This window comes from Bufo bufo, chromosome 1, assembly GCF_905171765.1.
Source record: "Bufo bufo chromosome 1, aBufBuf1.1, whole genome shotgun sequence".
Classification (NCBI taxonomy): domain Eukaryota; kingdom Metazoa; phylum Chordata; class Amphibia; order Anura; family Bufonidae; genus Bufo; species Bufo bufo.
In genome coordinates, this window is record NC_053389.1 from 316,824,238 (window position 1) to 316,843,428 (window position 19,191).

The 19,191-nt window shown below is 38.0% G+C and overlaps 1 protein-coding gene across 20 annotated transcripts in view; it reads right to left on the minus strand.

Annotated features, from left to right (window-relative positions):
- Positions 1 to 19,191, minus strand: part of LOC121008795 (protocadherin gamma-A5-like) — a 321,828-nt gene that overhangs the window by 51,352 nt on the left and 251,285 nt on the right. The window contains exon 1 of one of the 20 annotated variants that reach the window (XM_040441651.1): positions 12,808 to 12,861. The exons of 17 other annotated variants lie outside the window; for them this stretch is intronic. In XM_040441651.1, coding sequence (XP_040297585.1) covers positions 12,808 to 12,861 — 54 coding nt within the window. Of the gene's footprint in view, positions 1 to 1,877; positions 4,669 to 12,807; positions 12,862 to 19,191 lie in introns of those variants that run through there. 2 more of the 20 variants (XM_040441506.1, XM_040441585.1) reach the window with 2 other exon arrangements.

Sequence of the window (19,191 nt, forward strand, 5' to 3'; positions counted from 1 at the left end):
ACTCTATAGTTAACCTTTTTGTGCAATTTTTTACTTAACACATTAACCATCAAGTTTAGCTTGGCTGCATCTATATATACATAGCGAAGAGTAGCAGCACTGTATTTTATTGGGCATGGGCAGCTGTACTGGAGAAGGGTGCAGCAAGTTATCTTTGTTATATACAAGTATTTGTATTGTCTTTTATATAATACTCGATAGATCTATATACCTTGTATATATACCTGCTTGGGAATTGCTTTAATGTGCTGGAGAGAGAAATGAACAAAAAAAGAGGGAGAAGTTAAAGCATTGAGGGACCTATTTACCCTTTCAAAATTCTATTCTACTTGACATTTAAGAACACTTTAGCAAATTAAAATAAATATTTGATCATTATAAATAGTTATTGATTTTTTAGGGCACTAAAGGAACAGGTGAAAATAATATACTTTACTAGTTGTCAGTATACAACATGAAGAACTTGGTACACAATTCTAAGAAACTATTCTCCACCATTAAATCACTTACTATTTACTAATGATACTAAAATGCCCATATACAAGGAAAGATTGTATTTAAGAACCATGGTGATGCATTAGTTAGCACTTTTCCCTTGCAAAGCTGGGGTCCTAGGTTTGAATCCAGCCAAGGACAACATCTGCATGGAGTTTTTACTGTATGTTCTCCCTATGTTTGCATGTTTTTTTTCCCCAGGTACTCTGGTTTCCTCCCACCTCTAAAAACTGATAGGAATTTTGAGCCCCACTGGGGACAGTGAGTGACGATCATGTCTGTAAAGCACTACAGAATATGCTGACATTAAATAAATAATATAAATACATTTAATAGATATGAAATGTGATGAAAAAACATGACAACCCTTTAGATATTCCAATATTCAAGAGGGTACATTTCATTGGAGTGATCAAGGAAGTTGCTGTGGGGAAATAAGGAGTTTCAAATCAGGTTGTCTCCAAGGAGAATATAAACCTTCATAGGTTCATGCTGAGTCCTGCTTCCCTGCTTACACAGAGTGATTAATGGAGTTATTTGGTGAAATAAAATTGATTACACATGTAACCTACAGCATTGGTATAATCCTCTCACACAAGGAAAACACCACTAATGAAGTGCCTGCTATATTGTAATAAGACTATTTATAGGAAAATGTACACTGATGCCACAAAAAAATATCCCCAAAGTGCATTTTGTCAGTCTTCATAATGAGGCAATCAACAAGAAGACAGCCAACAACAATAGCATACATAAAAGCATCCCAGGCCTTAACAAGTTTCCTTGTAGCCAAACAAAAATCAAGCAATCAACTTACAGTAATAAAATCCATACATTCTATCTTTAAAGAGAACCAGTCATTATAAGAGACAACTCATACATCACCACTGTTTACTCTAATTACTTACTGTAACTAAATCCACAATCCACAAGTGGCAACTTGGGGGTCAAAAATAAAGTTGAGTCATGTGATCTATCACATGATCCTTCTGAGCCAGTGAAAGATCTTGTGATTCCATAGGACCAGGAAGTGCTATAATTTCAGCCTCCTTTTTGACACTATAAAGGCTGTTGTCGTGTGTAACTGTACCTAATATATTAATAACTCTGTTCATTTGTCATACTGGTGTCCTTATTTTAATAAATCTGCCATTGTAATAGATGAAAAGAATTAAAGTAAATATTCTACCACTATCTTATTTTCCTAAAAAATTTCATTATTACTTTATCACGTTATCATGTCAGATAAAATGTATAGAAGTAATACATGACATAATATATTACAAAACAAAATTATTTTTTATATTTACATACATTTTGAATACTGGTGCACTGCAAGTGATACTGAAGAAATTACCATTCATAATACAGTAAATACATACCTGAATCTTATGATTGTCCTCAGATAAATAATCTCCGACCTTTTCATTTCCAATGCCAGAATCATCAGCATCTATAAGACTATCCACAGGAACATTGTGTTGAGGTTTAAGAAAAGCAAATTCCTGTTCACTTGGATCCAAAGTCACACAAACATCATAGGAATATGGCAGAGGTAATGTTCCATTGTTAAACTGGGAAATTAATCTGGGATCAATGGGTGGATATAGATTTGTACTCATAGATCCAAATGTGGTAGAAGACTTTGATTCTTTATACTTGGAGACAATTGCAATAATTACAGTCATCATGAAGAGAAAAGAAATCAAAGCCAAGGCTATTACCAAATAGAATTGTAGATTGGACTGAGATTCTTCTTTGTTTGACTGACTGCTCAGCTCAGGAAGGACCTGATGAAAACCATCAGCAATCACCATGTTTATAGTGACTGAGGCTGAGCGGGATGGAATCCCATTGTCTTTTACTAGAATCGAAATTCGATGTTTCATTATATCTCTTTCTTGAAACACACGTGATGTTCTGATCTCCCCTGTTTGCTGGTCAATGGTAAAAAGTGATGGTTCTGAAGATGGTAAAAAGTAAGACAACCATGCGTTATGTCCAGAGTCAGCGTCCACTGCAACAACTTTAGATACTAAAGATCCCTGTTCAGTGGTCCATGGAACCATCTCAAACACTGATCTATCAACCTCTGGTGACGGGTACAAAATAATTGGTGAATTATCATTCTGGTCAATTATATATATTGTTAAAGTTGTACTGCTATTCAGAGATGGAGATCCATTGTCTCTGGCAATTATTTGGATATTAAATTCTGTATGCTTCTCATAATCAAATGATTGTTGAGCATAAATGACCCCAGTTACTGGATTCATGGAGATATACGAAGATAGGAGATCTTCTTCATTACGTCTGGTCATTATAGAATATGTTATCTTAGAATTGTCTTCACTGTCCATATCTTTTGCTTGAATGCTAAATATTGACGATCCTAGTAAATTATTTTCTGTCACAAACACAGAGTAAATCCGTTTATCAAACACTGGTGCATTGTCATTAACATCTGATATACTCAGTTGGATTACTTTTTCAGAAGTTATTTCAGGAGAACCTTTGTCTGAGGCTTGTATTGTGATGTTGTAGGATGATGTTTTTTCCCTGTCTAGAGTACTCTTTGTAACAATTTTATAAAACTTTCCGGTTGATGATAGTAACTCAAATGGTAAATCACCTTTTATTAGGCATTGAACTTCACCATTTTCTCCTGAGTCACGGTCATGAACTTTAATCAGAGCCACCATAGTTCCAGGGTCAGAATTCTCAGGAATATGATTTGATGATGAGGCTATGGAAATCTCAGGAGCATTGTCATTTTCATCTGTTATTTCTATTAAAACTTTAGCATGAGCAGCTAGGCCTCCTCCATCTTGTGCTTGCACAGAAATTTCATAATATTTTCTTACTTCATAATCTAAGTTTCCCTTTGTTCTAATATCTCCACTTTGGGAATCAATTTGGAAAGCCAAAAGAATATTATCTACTGTGGTACTAATAGAGTAAGTTATTTTTGCATTGACTCCTTCATCATCATCACTTGCAATGACCTGCAGAATTGTTGAGTTCACCGGTATATTTTCCCTAACACTCATTTTATATACATCTTGTGTAAATACTGGAGAATTATCATTGATATCATTGATAATTATATTAATTAAGGCAGTGCCTGTCTGTACAGGATATCCACCATCATAAGCTGTTAGCATGAGATCATGCTTGTCTTGTGTCTCACGGTCTAGAGGTTTTTCTAGTATAAGCTCTGGAAATACACTGCCATCAGAGCTGATCTTCTCTCCAAGAGCGAAATACTGGTTAGCACTGAGTTTGTAGCTTCTCAGAGAATTAATACCTATATCCAGATCTTCAGCTTTTTGTAAAACAAAGCTTCTTCCTGGAGAGGTCGATTCACTCATTTCTAATGTCAATATGTTATGAAGAAATTTAGGAGGATTGTCATTTATATCCTGAATATCAATCTTAACAGTGAAGACATTTAGTGGGTTTTCTACCACAGCATCAAATGTAAGAACACATTCAGCTACAGCTCCACACAATGTCTCCCTGTCTATCCTATCAGCAATGTATAGGTTTCCATTATCCAGATTTATGGTGAAATATTTCTCTAACACATCCGACTCAATGCGTAATTTCCTTCCAGAAAGATCCTTCACATCTAATTGAAGATCCTTTGCTAAATTTCCAACAATTGAACCTTTTCTTAATTCTTCATTAATGGAATAATGAATCTGACCAGAGACTGATTGACATAGACAGTAAAATAAAAATGGAAATATTACTTGCCATCTAAGCACTTTCATTGATTGTCCTTTCTGTAGTTGTAATCCAGCCATCTTTCTTTGTAGCAGAAATATAACAGTGAAATTTCTTCTTGCAGTTATAATCCAGCAGAATTAGCAGAAAAATAATGCTTCTCCTTTATGACTCCTATACATGGCACATCCTAATCTAAAATGCTGTGTGTTTCTTCTTTCAGTTGAACACTGCCTGCATCATGGAGGTGATTCTGGATTTGCAGAATATTTCCTTATTGGTGAATAGCGGCGCTCTGAGGTGTATATGGGGAACTGCAGCATTCGTGACAGCTTAATTCCTATCAGAATCTGTTTAAAACTTTGTACATATTTCAAAGGTAATAGAAAACATGCAATAATATCAAAATATAATTGTAGAATAAGCTTTCAAAGATTTGAAAGTAAAGTTACTTCTAAGTCTACTTTTACGCTCACATTTTGGCTTTCCGTTTGTGAGATCCGTCACAGGCTTTCACAAGCGGTCCAAAACGGATCAGTTTTTTCCCTAATGCATTCTGAATGGATATGGATCCGCTCAGAATGCATCAGTTTGCATCAGTTCAGTCTCCATTCCACTTTGGAGACGGAGACCAAAATGCTGCCTGCGGCGTTTTGGTGTCCGTCTGATGAAACTGAGCCAAACGGATCCTTTCTGACACACAATGTGGACGGATCCGTTTTCACTGACACAATATGACACAATAGAAAATGGATCTGTCCTCCATTGACATTCAATGGTGTTCAAGACGGATCCGTCTTGGCTATGTTAAAGATAATACAAACTGATCCGTTCTGAACAGATGCAGAGAATTGTATTATCTGAACGGATCCGTCCATGACAGATCCGCACAAAACTCGAGTGTAAAAGTAACCTAACACAATAGCAAAGGAGATATTTGTGCTGGACATGGCTGACCTCCAGTCAAATACTAGGACTGATTCTGAGACTCTCTCTGAAGGTTCGAGCATAATATAGTTCCAGGAGAGTAAGTACTGGAACTGAAGACTGCATACTACACAAAAAACATTTTTCATGTAGTGTTATTGCTCAAGACTTTACAGAAATCACTTAGTTCAAATGCAAAAAAAAAAAATTGTTAGGATAACAGGTATAGACATTTAGAATTATTACCTTACTCAAATGTTATAGTGAATCTGTCAGCTCAGAAACACCCCAAAAAGAGTAAGCACTGTATAGTGTAAGTGATGCCAAGTCCGGTTGTGTAATTTTTATCTTTATACCCACTTGCGTTCTGATGATGTTCTCTGATAAACCAGCAGTAAAATACATTGAAAGGACTCCCATGATAAAGATGAGTCCTCTCAATTCATTTTACTGCTGGTTTGTCGGAGCACAGTGACAGAATACAAGTGAGTATGAAGATAAAAATGACATAATCGGACTATTAAACTATACACTGTTTACTTTAGTTTGGAGGGGGTTTTGGAGCTGACGGATTTCTTTTTAGGGTACTTTCACAATAGCGTTATTCTTTTCCGGCATTGAGTTCTGTCCTAGGGGCTCAATACCGGAAAAGATCTGATCAGTTTTATCCTAATGCATTCTGAATGGAGAGTAATCCGTTCAGGATGCATCAGGATGTCTTCAGTTCAGTCTTTTTGCTGCAGTTTTATCTCCGTCCAAAATCCCGGAACACTTGCCAAAATGTCGGATCCGGCATTTTTTCCCATTTTGTTCCAGCAAAACGGATCCGGCATTGCGGTCTGCGCAAAAATTTGAAAAAAGTAAATGCCAGATCTATTTTTCCGGGTGACACCGGAGAGACGGATCCGGCATTTCAATGCATTTGTCATACGGATCAGGATCCTGATCCGTTTGACAAATGCCATCAGTTTGCATGCGTTTTGACGCATCCGACAGGCAGTCCCTGCAACGGAACTGCCTGCCGGAATCCTCTGCCTCAAGTGTGAAAGTACCCTAACAAAAACTATTTATTTTAATAAACAATATTGTGAAAGAAGGAGCCACATTTTCTAAATTGTTTTCTATTGCTGTATCTCTATCTTATAGACAATTCAGTGTGTTCTAAGGACACTTCATGGGAGTTATGGTGAGGACACTGATGGTCATGTATGGTAGGCCATGACTGCTGATTGCTGCTGAAATTTTGCTGAACTCGGAGGTCTCATATAGATTTTGTTAAAGGCAGCATAGTATGGGATCAGGTCCTCCTCTCCTATTAGCCTAAGTGACACAAAAATAGGAAGAAATACAGCAGAGTGAGACCCCACTGTATTAAGGTAAATTAACTCCTCATTCCTCCTACACCTGTCATCAGTGACAGATCTGATTGATAGACTGCATATACATGCACATATATAGTAGACTGTCAGTGAATGTTAAAGGCTATGTACACTTTCGGGGGCAATTTTTTATTGGAGCTGTTCTGTCACAAAGGGTTATCTGTTTGTCAAGCTATGTGAAAGTTCACATCGTGTTAGTCATCTAATAACCCTTATATATAAATTATTAAAAGATCATTTAAGCCACATTCTTTTTGGTAAGATAAGAGCTGAGCTATAATAAGTGTTTATAATGTCAGAAGGTAGAGATAGGCAACCCATCAGCTCAGCTGCCTGACATAAAATAGTGAAAATTCTGATCCTGCTACATGATAAACTCAAAGCTGTGCAGGGATAAGGGCTAAACATTTTTAATAAAGAACAATTGAAAACAATGATTTTTATCTCAAATCGAGTGCAATGCAATAATAAAAAAAATGCCCCAAAGCTATATATACAGATGTAGCCAAGCTAAACTTGATGGTGAACGCGTTAAGTAAAGAATGGCAAGAAAATGTTTCAATGGATTTCAGTGGCTTTTGTCACGAGATAACCAAGATAACACTATGCCATGTGTTATCATAGTTAATTTTAGCTTGGCTTCATCTGTAGCCTTTAAGTGGGGTTGGGGTGGGGAAGCTTTCCCCCTTTGGAATAAAGAGGACTCTTTACTATGAGCCGGCCTTATTCTTTAATAGTCACTATAAGTCAAATGGCACAATATTTTTCTGGGTTATCTGAGCTAATAGGAGAGAGAGCCTGTCCTTTATTGTGCTGCTATATACTACACTGACAGGTATGATTTGAACTTTATTAAAATTATAAATACACATATACTTGGTGCTTTCACTGTTTTACAATTTTTTTTACCATTAGTTTTATATTTTTGATCATTTTTTAATGCCACAAGACAGTGTTCTTCATTGTTTCTCATATATTATATTATACTAGTACATAATTGTGGCACAATCTGTGACCTTTTCCCCTTCATGCCACTGTTTTGCCATGGTGAAAAAATGGAACATGGTGAGGGCTGGGAAGGGATGTCACTGCAGATCCACCACATTTATCTTTATTTATTCCAGTTTTCTTGTGAGATAAAAAAATAGAAACCTACAGCAGCTAAGAGGCTGCCATAGATTTTAGACTGTCAGACGGCCAGTGGGATGGTGCACCAAATATATACGAGAGGCTCGTGCCTCTGCATAAATTTGTCTAATCTCACTGTGGTGCAGGAGGGCTCAAGACTGATGTGGAAAACACTGGCCTTGATAAATGTCCCCCTATGTATCTATATCACTATCTTATTCCAACAATTATATCTATTGTTGAGCGAATCAAAGCATCCAAATTCAATCCGAAGTTTAGGAAAAACTTTATTCACTGCAAAGCCGAATTTCCTTGAGCTTTGTGGTAACAAATTGTTTTCCTTAACATAGAGGCTAGAGTTGTCTTAGAAAGAACAGAAAAATAAATACTCACCTCATCCACTTGCTCGCATAGAGGCAATCCACTCATCTTGAGTAGAAAAGACATGTGGTGACGTCATCAGTGATAGTGCTGAAAGCGCATGGTGACGTCATCATGCTCAGCGTAGTTCCTTTGGCAGGTCTTTTCCACTCAGGAGAGGAGCGGGCTACGTCAGTGTGAGGAAGTGAATGAGGTGAGTGAATTTTTTTTAAACCGAAAAGGCCATATTGCACTAGCGTATTACCGTTTTCAATGGCCATTAGAAGGATGCACTTCTGTCTAAGTGTTAAAACCGATCCCATTGATTGATCGGCCTAATAGGATTTTAACATAGAGATTCGTGCTAAACTAATTTATAGCAAATCGAATTTCTTGTTAAAATTCGGCATCTCTAATTATCTTATGCCTTTTTTCTAGGGTCCTCTTTATTATTTGATGGCGTTCTGTGCTGTAACTACTGTTCTGGTTAATACAATAAGTAAAGGCCACTATACAATGATCAAATAATACCAACAAAGTTATCAGATAGCAGCTCTATACATAACGTAATAACAACAACAATACTATTCACCACAGTGTAATTGTCCAGAGGTCATACCCTCTAGCCATAGGTTTCACCAGTACATTCTTAATGTTACCAATGTCACTATCATTAACAATTTATTATTTCAAAATCTGATGCTAAATCAAATCAGATAGGAACTATTCTCAGAAAATATATGTCTTATATTTGAAAGGGTAACCTATAATGTGATATTATCTCCGGTTCACAGGATAGAGGGTCACTATTAGATTGGTGGGGATCACACAGTTGGAACCCCAAAAATGAATTAAAGGAATGGAACGGCAGGCAGAGCTTGTGCAATAACACTCCATTTATCTCTAAAGGACCACTGGAGATATATGAGTACAGTAATCAGCTATTTCTGGTAGATCCCATTGAGACAGAGTGTGATACGAAGAGTAGCGTGCATATCACTTAATTTAACGGTGGTTTTCCGGGATTACTCTGGTTTTTAGCAGATATGTTCATGTAGTTGCTTGTCTCATGTAAATCTTTCCCATGCTTTCTTTTTAATCTTGACTCTCCTGACCCATTTTCATTATATAAACAAATCACTCTGGTTTGTGTACATCCTATATGCAGCACTTCCTGTTGCTGTATCCAACCAAACCCACAATGCACTTCTTTCTCTGCCACAGCTGCAGCACTGCTTTTACCACATCCAGCTATTTTATAGCTCCTGCCATCCAGCTAGTCACATGGACACTCCCCTATCACTGACCCTAACAATGCCCAGCTAGTTTATACCTCCTCCCATTGAGCTAGTTACATAGACACTCTACTATCACTGCACATAACAATGCCCAGCTAGTTTATACCTCCTCCCATTGAGCTAGTTACATAGACACTCTACTATCACTGCACATAACAATGCCCAGCTAGTTTATACCTCCTCCCATTGAGCTAGTTACATAGACACTCTACTATCACTTCCCATAACAATGCCTAGCTAGTTTATACCTCCTCCAACCCAGCTGGTTAAAAAGTCATTGTGCTATCACTGCTCCTAACAATGCCTAGCTAGTTTACAGCTCCTTTTACCCAGCTATTTACATAGACACTATCCTTTCACTACCCCTGTTGCTGCCTTGACACACCCATAGACATAACATTACAAAATGGAAATGGTCATCTGACCACAGCCCTGCATGGAAGATAAAAGTAATAATGGTATTATTATAGCTAGCTTTATAAATTATAACAGAAACCCCTTTAAGATTTTTAATCCTTTGTTAACATACTTCACAATATATAGCAAAGATAGTGCAGTACTTTGTTAGACAAACATCTACAGTATGTGATGAATACTTTTGTGTTAAAAATATAAAAGCATTATGGCAGTAATTTGTGGCTAACAAAAAACCTCCCAAGCTTTTGGACCATGAAAGGGCCTCTGATGCCATAAAAGGTTCCAATTATAGTTAATCTGGTTAGCCAATAGAGGTATCACTGTTATGATATATTTGTCCTTTTTAACACTACAGTACTTAGCTATACATTAGAAACATCAAAAAAGACTGCCAGGCAGCTATTAGCAATAAGAAATATCTATATGGATATGCAAGAATCTTAAAAAAACAATATGCTAATTCTGAGGCTTGTAAATAATATCTTTACTTACAATAATATCTGCATTTTAGAAATCAAAAAGGGGCTATATAACTATGTGAACTATAATTGGAACTGGTAGAAGTTTAAAGCTGTTTAAAAAATATCATGTTTTCAATATAAAAGGAGCAAAACAATGAGAAAAATCTATTATTTATACAAAAATGCTGACATATCACATTTTAATATGTTAACTCCCATTTACAAAATGATAACTTATATCATACAACATACCTGTGGAATTAAATTCTCTACAGGTGAACAGTTCTTTATAGTTTCATTTCCAATACCAGAATCATCAGCATCTATTAGACTGTCAACTGGAACATTGTGCTGAGGTTTAAGAAATGCAAATTCCTGGTTATGTGGATCGAGAGTTACACAAACATCATAGGAATATGGCAGAGGTAATGTTCCACTGTTGAACTGTGAAATGAATCTGGGATCAACTGGTGGATATAGATTTGTACTCATAGATCCAAATGTGGTAGAAGACTTTGACTCTTTATATTTGGAGACAACTGCAATAACCACAGTCAACATGAAGAGAAATGAAATCAATGCCAAGGCTATTACCAAGTAGAATTGTAGGTTGGACTGAGATTCTTCTTTGTTAGACTGACTGTTCAGCTCAGGAAGGATCTGATGAAAATGACCTGCAATCACCATGTTTATAGTGACTGAAGCTGAGTGGGATGGAATCCCATTGTCTTTTACTAGAACCACAATTCCATGTTTCATGATGTCTCTTTCTTGAAATAAACGTGAAGTCCTGATCTCCCCCGTGTGCTGGTCAATGGTGAAGAGTGATGGTTCTGAAGATTGTAAAAAGTAAGACAACCAGGCATTGTGTCCAGAGTCAGCATCCACTGCCACCACTTTAGATACTAAAGATCCTTTTTCAGAGGTCCAAGGAACCATCTCAAATGTTGAACTATCAACCTCTGGTGATGGGTACAGAATAATTGGTGAATTATCATTCTGGTCGACTATATATATTTTTAGTGTTGTACTGCTGTTCAGAGATGGGGATCCACTGTCTCTTGCAATGATTTGGATATTAAATTCTTTATGTTTCTCATAATCAAATGACTGTTGAGCATAAATGACCCCAGTTATGGGATTTATAGAGATATAGTAATACAGGGAATCTTCTTTATTAGCTTTGGTCATTATAGAATATGTTATCTTAGAATTGTCTTCATTGTCCATATCTCTTGCTTGAATACTAAATATTGAAGCTCCAGGTAAATTATTTTCTGTCACAAATGCAGAGTACATCAACTTTTCAAACACTGGTGCATTGTCATTGATATCTGATATACTGAGTTGGATTACTTCTCTAGAACTCATTTCAGGAGAACCTTTGTCTGAGGCTTGTATTGTGATGTTGTAGGATGATGTTTTTTCCCTGTCTAGAGCACTCTTTGTAATAATTTTATAGAACTTTCCAGTTGATGATATTAACTCAAATGGTAAATCACCTTTTATTGCACATTGAACTTCACCATTTTCTCCTGAGTCACGGTCATGAACTTTAATCAGAGCCACTACAGTTCCAGGGTTGGAATCCTCAGGAATATGATCTGATGATGAGGTTATAGAAATCTCAGGAGCATTGTCATTTTCATCTGTTATTTCTATTAAAACTGTAGCATGAGCAGCTAGGCCTCCTCCATCTTGCGCTTGCACAGAAATTTCATAATAATTTCTTACTTCATAATCTAAGTTTCCCAATGTTCTAATTTCTCCATTTTGGGAATCAACAAGAATATTATCTACTGTGGTACTAATAGAGTAAGTGATCTGTGCATTGATGCCTTCATCATCATCACTTGCACTGACTTGCAGAATTGTTGAATTCACTGGTATATTTTCCCTAACACTTACTTTATATACATCCTGTGTAAATACTGGAGAATTATCATTGAAGTCAGTGATAATGATATTAATTAATGCAGTGCCTGTCTGTACAGGATTTCCACCATCAGAAGCTGTTAGAATGAGTTCATGCTTGTCTTGTGTCTCTCGGTCTAGAGGTTTCTCTAGTATAAGCTCTGGAAATACACTGCCATCAGAGCTGACCTTCTCTCCAAGAGCAAAATACTGATTTGTACTGAGTTTGTAGCTTATCAGAGAATTAATACCTATATCCAAATCTTCAGCTTTTTGTAAAACAAAGCTTCTTCCTGGAGAGGACGATTCACTCATTTCTAATGTCAATATGTTATGACGAAATTTAGGAGGATTGTCATTTATGTCCTGAATATCAATCTTAACAGTGAAGACATTTAGAGGATTTTCTACCACAGCATCAAATATAAGGACACAATCAGCTGCAGCTCTACACAATGTCTCCCTGTCTATCCTATCAGCAATGTATAGGTTTCCATTATCCAGATTTATACTGAAATATTTCTCTGACAGATCAGATGCAATGTGTAATTTCCTTCTGGAGATATCCTTAACATTTAATTGAAGATCGTTTGCAAAATTTCCAACAATTGAAGCTTTTCTTAATTCTTCATTAATAGAGTAATGAATCTGACCAGAGACTGAATGACACATCCAGGAAAATAAAAATGGAAATATTACTTGCCATCTGAGTCCTTTGATTAATTGTCCTTCCTGCAGTTTTAATCCAGCCATCTTTCTTCCTACCAGAAATATAACAGTGGAGTTTCTTGTTATAATCCAGTGGAATTATAGAATCAGAGAGAGGTCTTTCTTCTTAGGAGTCTGAACCATGTCACATCCTAGTGTGAAATGCTGTGTATTTCTTCTTTCTGTTGAACACTGTCTACATCATGGAGGTGATTCTGGATTTGTAGAATATTTTCCTTATTGGTGAACAGCGGCGCTCTGAGGCGTATATCGGGAACTGCAGCATCAGTGACTTAAGTTCATTGCCATCAGAGTCTATTTAAGTATTTGTAGTTTAAAAGTAATAGCATATATGCAATAATATCAAAATATAATTGGCCCACAGGCAAGATATAATTATAAAAAAAAACTTTAATATAACAAGCATAAATAAATAGAATGCGTACCATCTCAGCTTAACTGAATCTGATCAAAATCTGCAGTAAAAACTCCTTGGCCCACATCAGCACAAATCTAAAATGTGAAAAATTCCAGAGCTTCCTAAAGTCTTATGGGGTTATTTATCAAACTGGTGTAAAGTAGAACTGGCTTAGTTGCCCATAGCAGCCAATCAGATTCCACATTTCATTTTTCACAGCTCATTTGGAAAATGAAAGGTGGAATCTGATTGGTTGCTATGGGCAACTAAGCCAGTTCTACTTTATACCAGTTTGATAAATGACCCAATTAATTTAATATCCATAAAATGGTTGATACAGTTCAAAGTCTACACATTTTAAAAACTAGAGGTGTTCTTGATACTGAATTATGAGCAGGAACTCTTTTAGTTTACAATGGCTTAGAGTTTGGATTGTATTTCCTGTTTTTATGGATACTCATTGAAGACTTTCAATTTTAAGAAGTGCTGGAATTTAATATTTTTAAACTTATTAAATACATTTCAAAGTTAGGTTATTTCTACTACAATACCAAAGGGAATATTCAGGCAAGATAGCCGTGGCAGCCTCTTTGCACTCAAATGGATGAGGTAAGTACAATTTATTTATTCATTTAATCAACCCCTGAAAGGCTTTAGTATTGATTTCAGATGCCGCGACCATTGAAGAACGCGGCATCTGAAGGGTTTCTTTGCAATATGTAAATATGGCTCTAAATTTCACAAGTATATCCTTAAAGAGGTATTCCAGCTTTTATTACATGAGGAACTATTCTGGGGATTATTATTATTTTAAAGCACCATTAATTCTATGGCACTTTACATCAAGAAGTGGCTACATACATGATAAGAATAAAATAAACAAGACATTATTAACAGACTAGTATAGAGGGGGAGACGACCCTGCCCGCAAGAGCTGATCGGTGGGGATCTGACACCCTGTACCCTTACTGATGAGCAGTTTGAGTGTACAATAGTTACAGAGCTGGAAGTCGGCACCAGAACTGCTCAGCTCTGTTTGTGTAGTGGAGGGAGCTCATAACTACAACATTGTTCCCTTTGAAGGCAATGGGAGCAGCACTGCAGTTACATGCTCAATCCAGTGCACAGTTGATTGAGCTGTGTAGTTCCAGCTCTGACCTCCAGCACTGAAGCTACACCCAAACAGCTAATTGGCAGGGGCGGGGGTGTCGTATAGGATAGGCCTTCACTAAAAGAAGGATAACCTCTTTAACGTTACCAGTACTGTATGTCGCTGTCATTTCATTGAGTCAAAATCTGACACAAAGCTTAGTCACATAGAAATTGTATTTAGCATTGATACTTCTTATATTTAAAGGAGTAATTTGAAGTTAATCCCTATTGGTGGAGGTCCTACTGCTGGTACCCACACACATCATGAGAATGGGGAACCTGTACCCCACAGGGTCCCCTGAATTGATCAGGGTAGCAGGTCCTACACTGATGCTCCATCAGTACAGGGAAGGGTACAGGGAAGCCATTTTCAGGATTGGAGGTAAGTTCAACTAGAGAGAAAACCCCACTATCTTACACAAATTCTTTAAGGCAACACTTGTACACAGACCTTTCTTGTAGATCTCGTTCTATAGGAACAGTAAATAAATTAGTAATTTTCTGCCTTTCCATTCTTTTCCTTTTTGAGACTTAATTGCAGACACATGAGTCACATAAAAATGCAGCTTAATGAGGGAGAAAACTACCTAAAAGAAAATGGTCTTTGTTGCCCATACCAACCAATCACAATGCAGCTTTCATGTTTAATAGCATTATAAAAATGTAAACTGCATTGTGACAGTTTGTGATTTAAATATTTGTCATACATGTTCCCCAATGTACAGTATTTATAGCAACATTCACATCTCATCTCAACTCCACAAAATTGATTTCTGCCCTAGTGTATTTATAGGAACATTTGCATCTGTCTATGACTGCAAAAATAACTAAAAATCAGACATTTGAATCTCACTATTACTTCAAAAAAGCTCTAGAAACATCAGTTTTCATAAATCTGTCGTCCGGTATAATTTTAAGAATATTCACATCTCATTATCACTGCAAAAAATCACTAAAACGTCATTTTTCATAAATCTGCCCCAGTGTATTTATAGGGACACTTCACACACAAAAAAATCTGAACTCTGTCTTAGGGTATTTATAGGAACATTGGCATCTCACTATCACTGCAAACCCAATAAATGGGTTGCATAAAACTACAAAAATCACTAAATAAAAAAATCTGTTTTCATAAATGTGATAAATCTGTTCTAGTGTATTTATATGAACATTCGTATCTCACTAGTCACTATCGCTGCAAAAATATTTTTACATATCCTATTCCTAGAAGTTACTAATTGTATTTTGTTCATTTATTTGAAAGATCAACATTTCTCGGGCTCAGTTTACTATTGATGGACTTCTGATGCATCACTAAAGGGTTAGTACAAGAATGGAGGGGAAGTTGGCAAACCCCTCCACTTAGTCAGACCTTTAAAGGGAAGCAGGGCAGATTGGGAATTAATGAAAAGAGGCCCCATGTTTTAGGTACGTTCAAATTGATAGAAGGCGTAGAAGCTTACGTAGGCAGGGCCAGCAATACTTTAGTGCAGCACAAAATACCACCCTAACAGAACCAAATTCCACAGTGCAGCACAATATACTGCCACCCCACCACAGTATTTAACTGTATCACTGTCCTGAGGATACCAATACAGTTTAATTCAGGAGAGCACCTGTCGGCAGTAGAAAAGTGCATAAGTACCTGATGCATCTAGCATTAATTAATGCTAAGAGGATCAGATTTTCATGTACTGTATGTGACTGGTGTCTGTCAAGAGGACTCAGGTGACCCCCTGGCCATCGATCTATTGGGAAATTTCCTTGTACGGTCTATGGCCAATCCTCCCCTGAAGAGAAGCTTGTTTACCTCCTTCTTTATGCTGGCTTCACATTCCTTTTCCTCCAGGCATGCAATGCTTCTCTGGGCAACCTTGCTTTAAACATCTGGTTTGACATCACCGCCACCAGTGACTGGCTACAGCAATGTCAAACCGGATGTTTACAATGAGGGAGCTCAGTGGAGCGTCACAGGCCAGGAGAAGGAACAAAGATACAGTGTCAGGAATCAGCTAAGTAAGGTCTAGCCAATTGGGGAAAGAGGGAGTTGTCTATAAAGAACAATGCGGTTCAAAAGTTATGGAGGGACTTATCATGGGAAATTTAAAGTCAGTATTGCAGGAGTTTATAAAATTTTACACATTTGATAAATTTTACAGTTAAAATTTTTAACGGTATCACTTTTGTCTGGAGACATTACTCCACTTTCTATGCTTCTGTCACGGCCCCTCCCATGACAGAGTTGAGAAGATCAGGGAGATTGGCAACACGTGAGGCTATCTGACATTCTCTGTTCTCACCTTGCAGTTTGTTGTTTAGTAATGACCACACCCCTTGTCGGGTTTTGCCTGTGGTCATCACTGAGGTTCAATTTAGTTCACTCTGACACTGCTTACCATGCAGTTGATATTTCCTGATTGGTGTTTATTGAGATGGTATGTTATTCGTGTGGATCACCGGCTTCTCCATTGCCTCTTTAAAGATAAGTGCTTTTGTTGTGCAATTTGTTGTGACTCTTGTGTGTTGTGTTTCTAGGCCTCAGGGAGATGCTGGGTCCTTCACCTGGGAAAGAACCAGTAGTCTCATTCTCTGCCACCGTTCCTAGGGCTTCCAGGGTCTCCAGGGCCTAGGTTCCGGTGTATGAGTTTTTCCACCTTCAGGGTCTACTCATACTGGCAGGAGTCAGGGAAAGATCTAGGGATTCCTAGGAGGTCACCATCCCTCTTCCTTAGCTTTGAGTTCTAGACTCTGATTTATTTCCTTCTGTGTGTTTTCTTGTGTTGTCCCCTCCCCATTACGTGTGACAGCTACCCCTTTACTGGAATAAAATTGCAACACAATTTATGTCTTTTTAAAAGGCATCAGCTGGTAACTCTAGAGTGAAATTAATAAACATAGCTAACCACATCGAGTTGCCCACGCACTTTGCAACACTTAAGTGGGTGGTGCAAAAAATACAAAACTTAAGCTTAAAAAGTCACAAAGCCTATTTTTGTTGACTTTTTGAAGCCAGAATTCTAGAAAGCAGAGCTTGACATATTCCACTGTCAACCACAACAAGGTAGATACTCCTATGTATCTCTTAATTTAACTGTAAGCCTGCAGGCTGTGAATTAATCCCATCCTGCCCTGACTTTGGTAGGAGTAGGTTAATTCTAGTGATGATCGAGCACCATAGTGCTCGGGTGCTCAGGGGCTCGGGCCAAACCCATCAGGATGCTCGGGTGCTCTACCAAGCACCCGAGTATCATGGAAGTCAATGGGAAAACCTGAGCATTAAACCAGGCACCCCCTGCTCTGAAGAGAAGAGGGTGCATGGTTCATAGGAAAAGGTCAGAAATTGATGAAAACACCACCAAAATGGTTTCGGGAACAGCATGGGGAGGATGTCTGGATGCTTCTTGGACTCCCAGGTCACTGCTGGGAATGATGTTGTCCGAGTAGAATGCCACTTTTACAGACTGACAATAATGCACACAAAACCAAAGATAAAATCGATTTTAGTGAAAAATTTGTTAGGTAACATTCTTTCCTGTATATTTACTTGTGTATAAAGTGCAAGTGATGCCAAAAATTACAAGGAAGAGGTACTCCGATACAACCTGTATATCACATAAAGGAGGGCCTCATTCACATTGTGGTACAATTGTTCAGGTAGTAGGACTCCTACACTAATAAAGCCTATGCACTAAGTCAAAGGGCTGCCAGAAATTACAGGGAATCGGCCGTACAATACACCCTGTGTTACACATAAAGAAGGGCATCTTATACAGCCTTGAAAAATTATGATTGAAGGCCTGCTAGTGAATCTCAAAAACATTTGGAGCAAGGGCCTGCTGATCTGACCATCTAAAACTTTATGGTCGAGGGCCTGCTGCCGCTTTGGTGACTCTAGATAACCTGGGCCCGAGCGCATTTCCTAGTGACGGCGACGATCCATTCGGATGTCTGCCCTATCAACTTTTAATGTTATTTTCAGCTCCAACCACGGTGACCACGGGTAACGGGGAATCAGGGTTTGATTCCAGAGAGGGAGCCTGAGAAACAGCTATGGCTACCACTTCCAAGCAAGGCATCATGCGCGCAAATTACCTATTAGGTATAATTAGGTAAGGGCCTGCAGGTGAGCTGACCCCCAAAAAGATTGTAAGTGAGGGCCTGCTGGTTAGCTGACCCTCTAAAAGATTGTAGGTGAGGGCCTGCAGGTGAGCTGACCCTGTAAATGATTGCAGGTAAGGGCCTGCTGGTGATCTTACCCTCTAAAAAATTATATGCGAGGGCCTGCTGCTGAGCTGACCCTCTAAAGCAGGCATGCTCATCATGTGGTCCTCCAGCTGTTGCAAAACTACAACTCCCAGCATTCTCAGACAGCCTACAGCTATCAACCTACAGCAGGGCGTTGTGGGAGTTGTAGTTTTACAACAGCTGGAGGGCCGCAGGTTGAGCATCCCTGCTCTAAAACATTATGGTTGAGGGCCTGCTGCTGAGCTGACCATTTAAAAAATTATGGGAGAGTGCCTGTTGCTTAGCCGAACATTGAAAAAATGTACAGTGTTCAAAGCAGGCCGGGTCGCCTGAATACTTCAGGTAGGAATAATGGAATAGAACTCCGGTTCTATTTTGTAGGTTTTCGGAAATGGGGCCATGATTAAGAGGAATGGCCGGGGGCATCCGTATTGTGCCGCTAGAGGTGAAATTCTAGGAACGGCGCAAGACGAACCAAAGCAAAGGATTTGCCAGGAATGTTTTTATTAATCAAAACCGAAAGTTGGAGGTTCGAAGACGATCAGATACCGTCGTAGTTC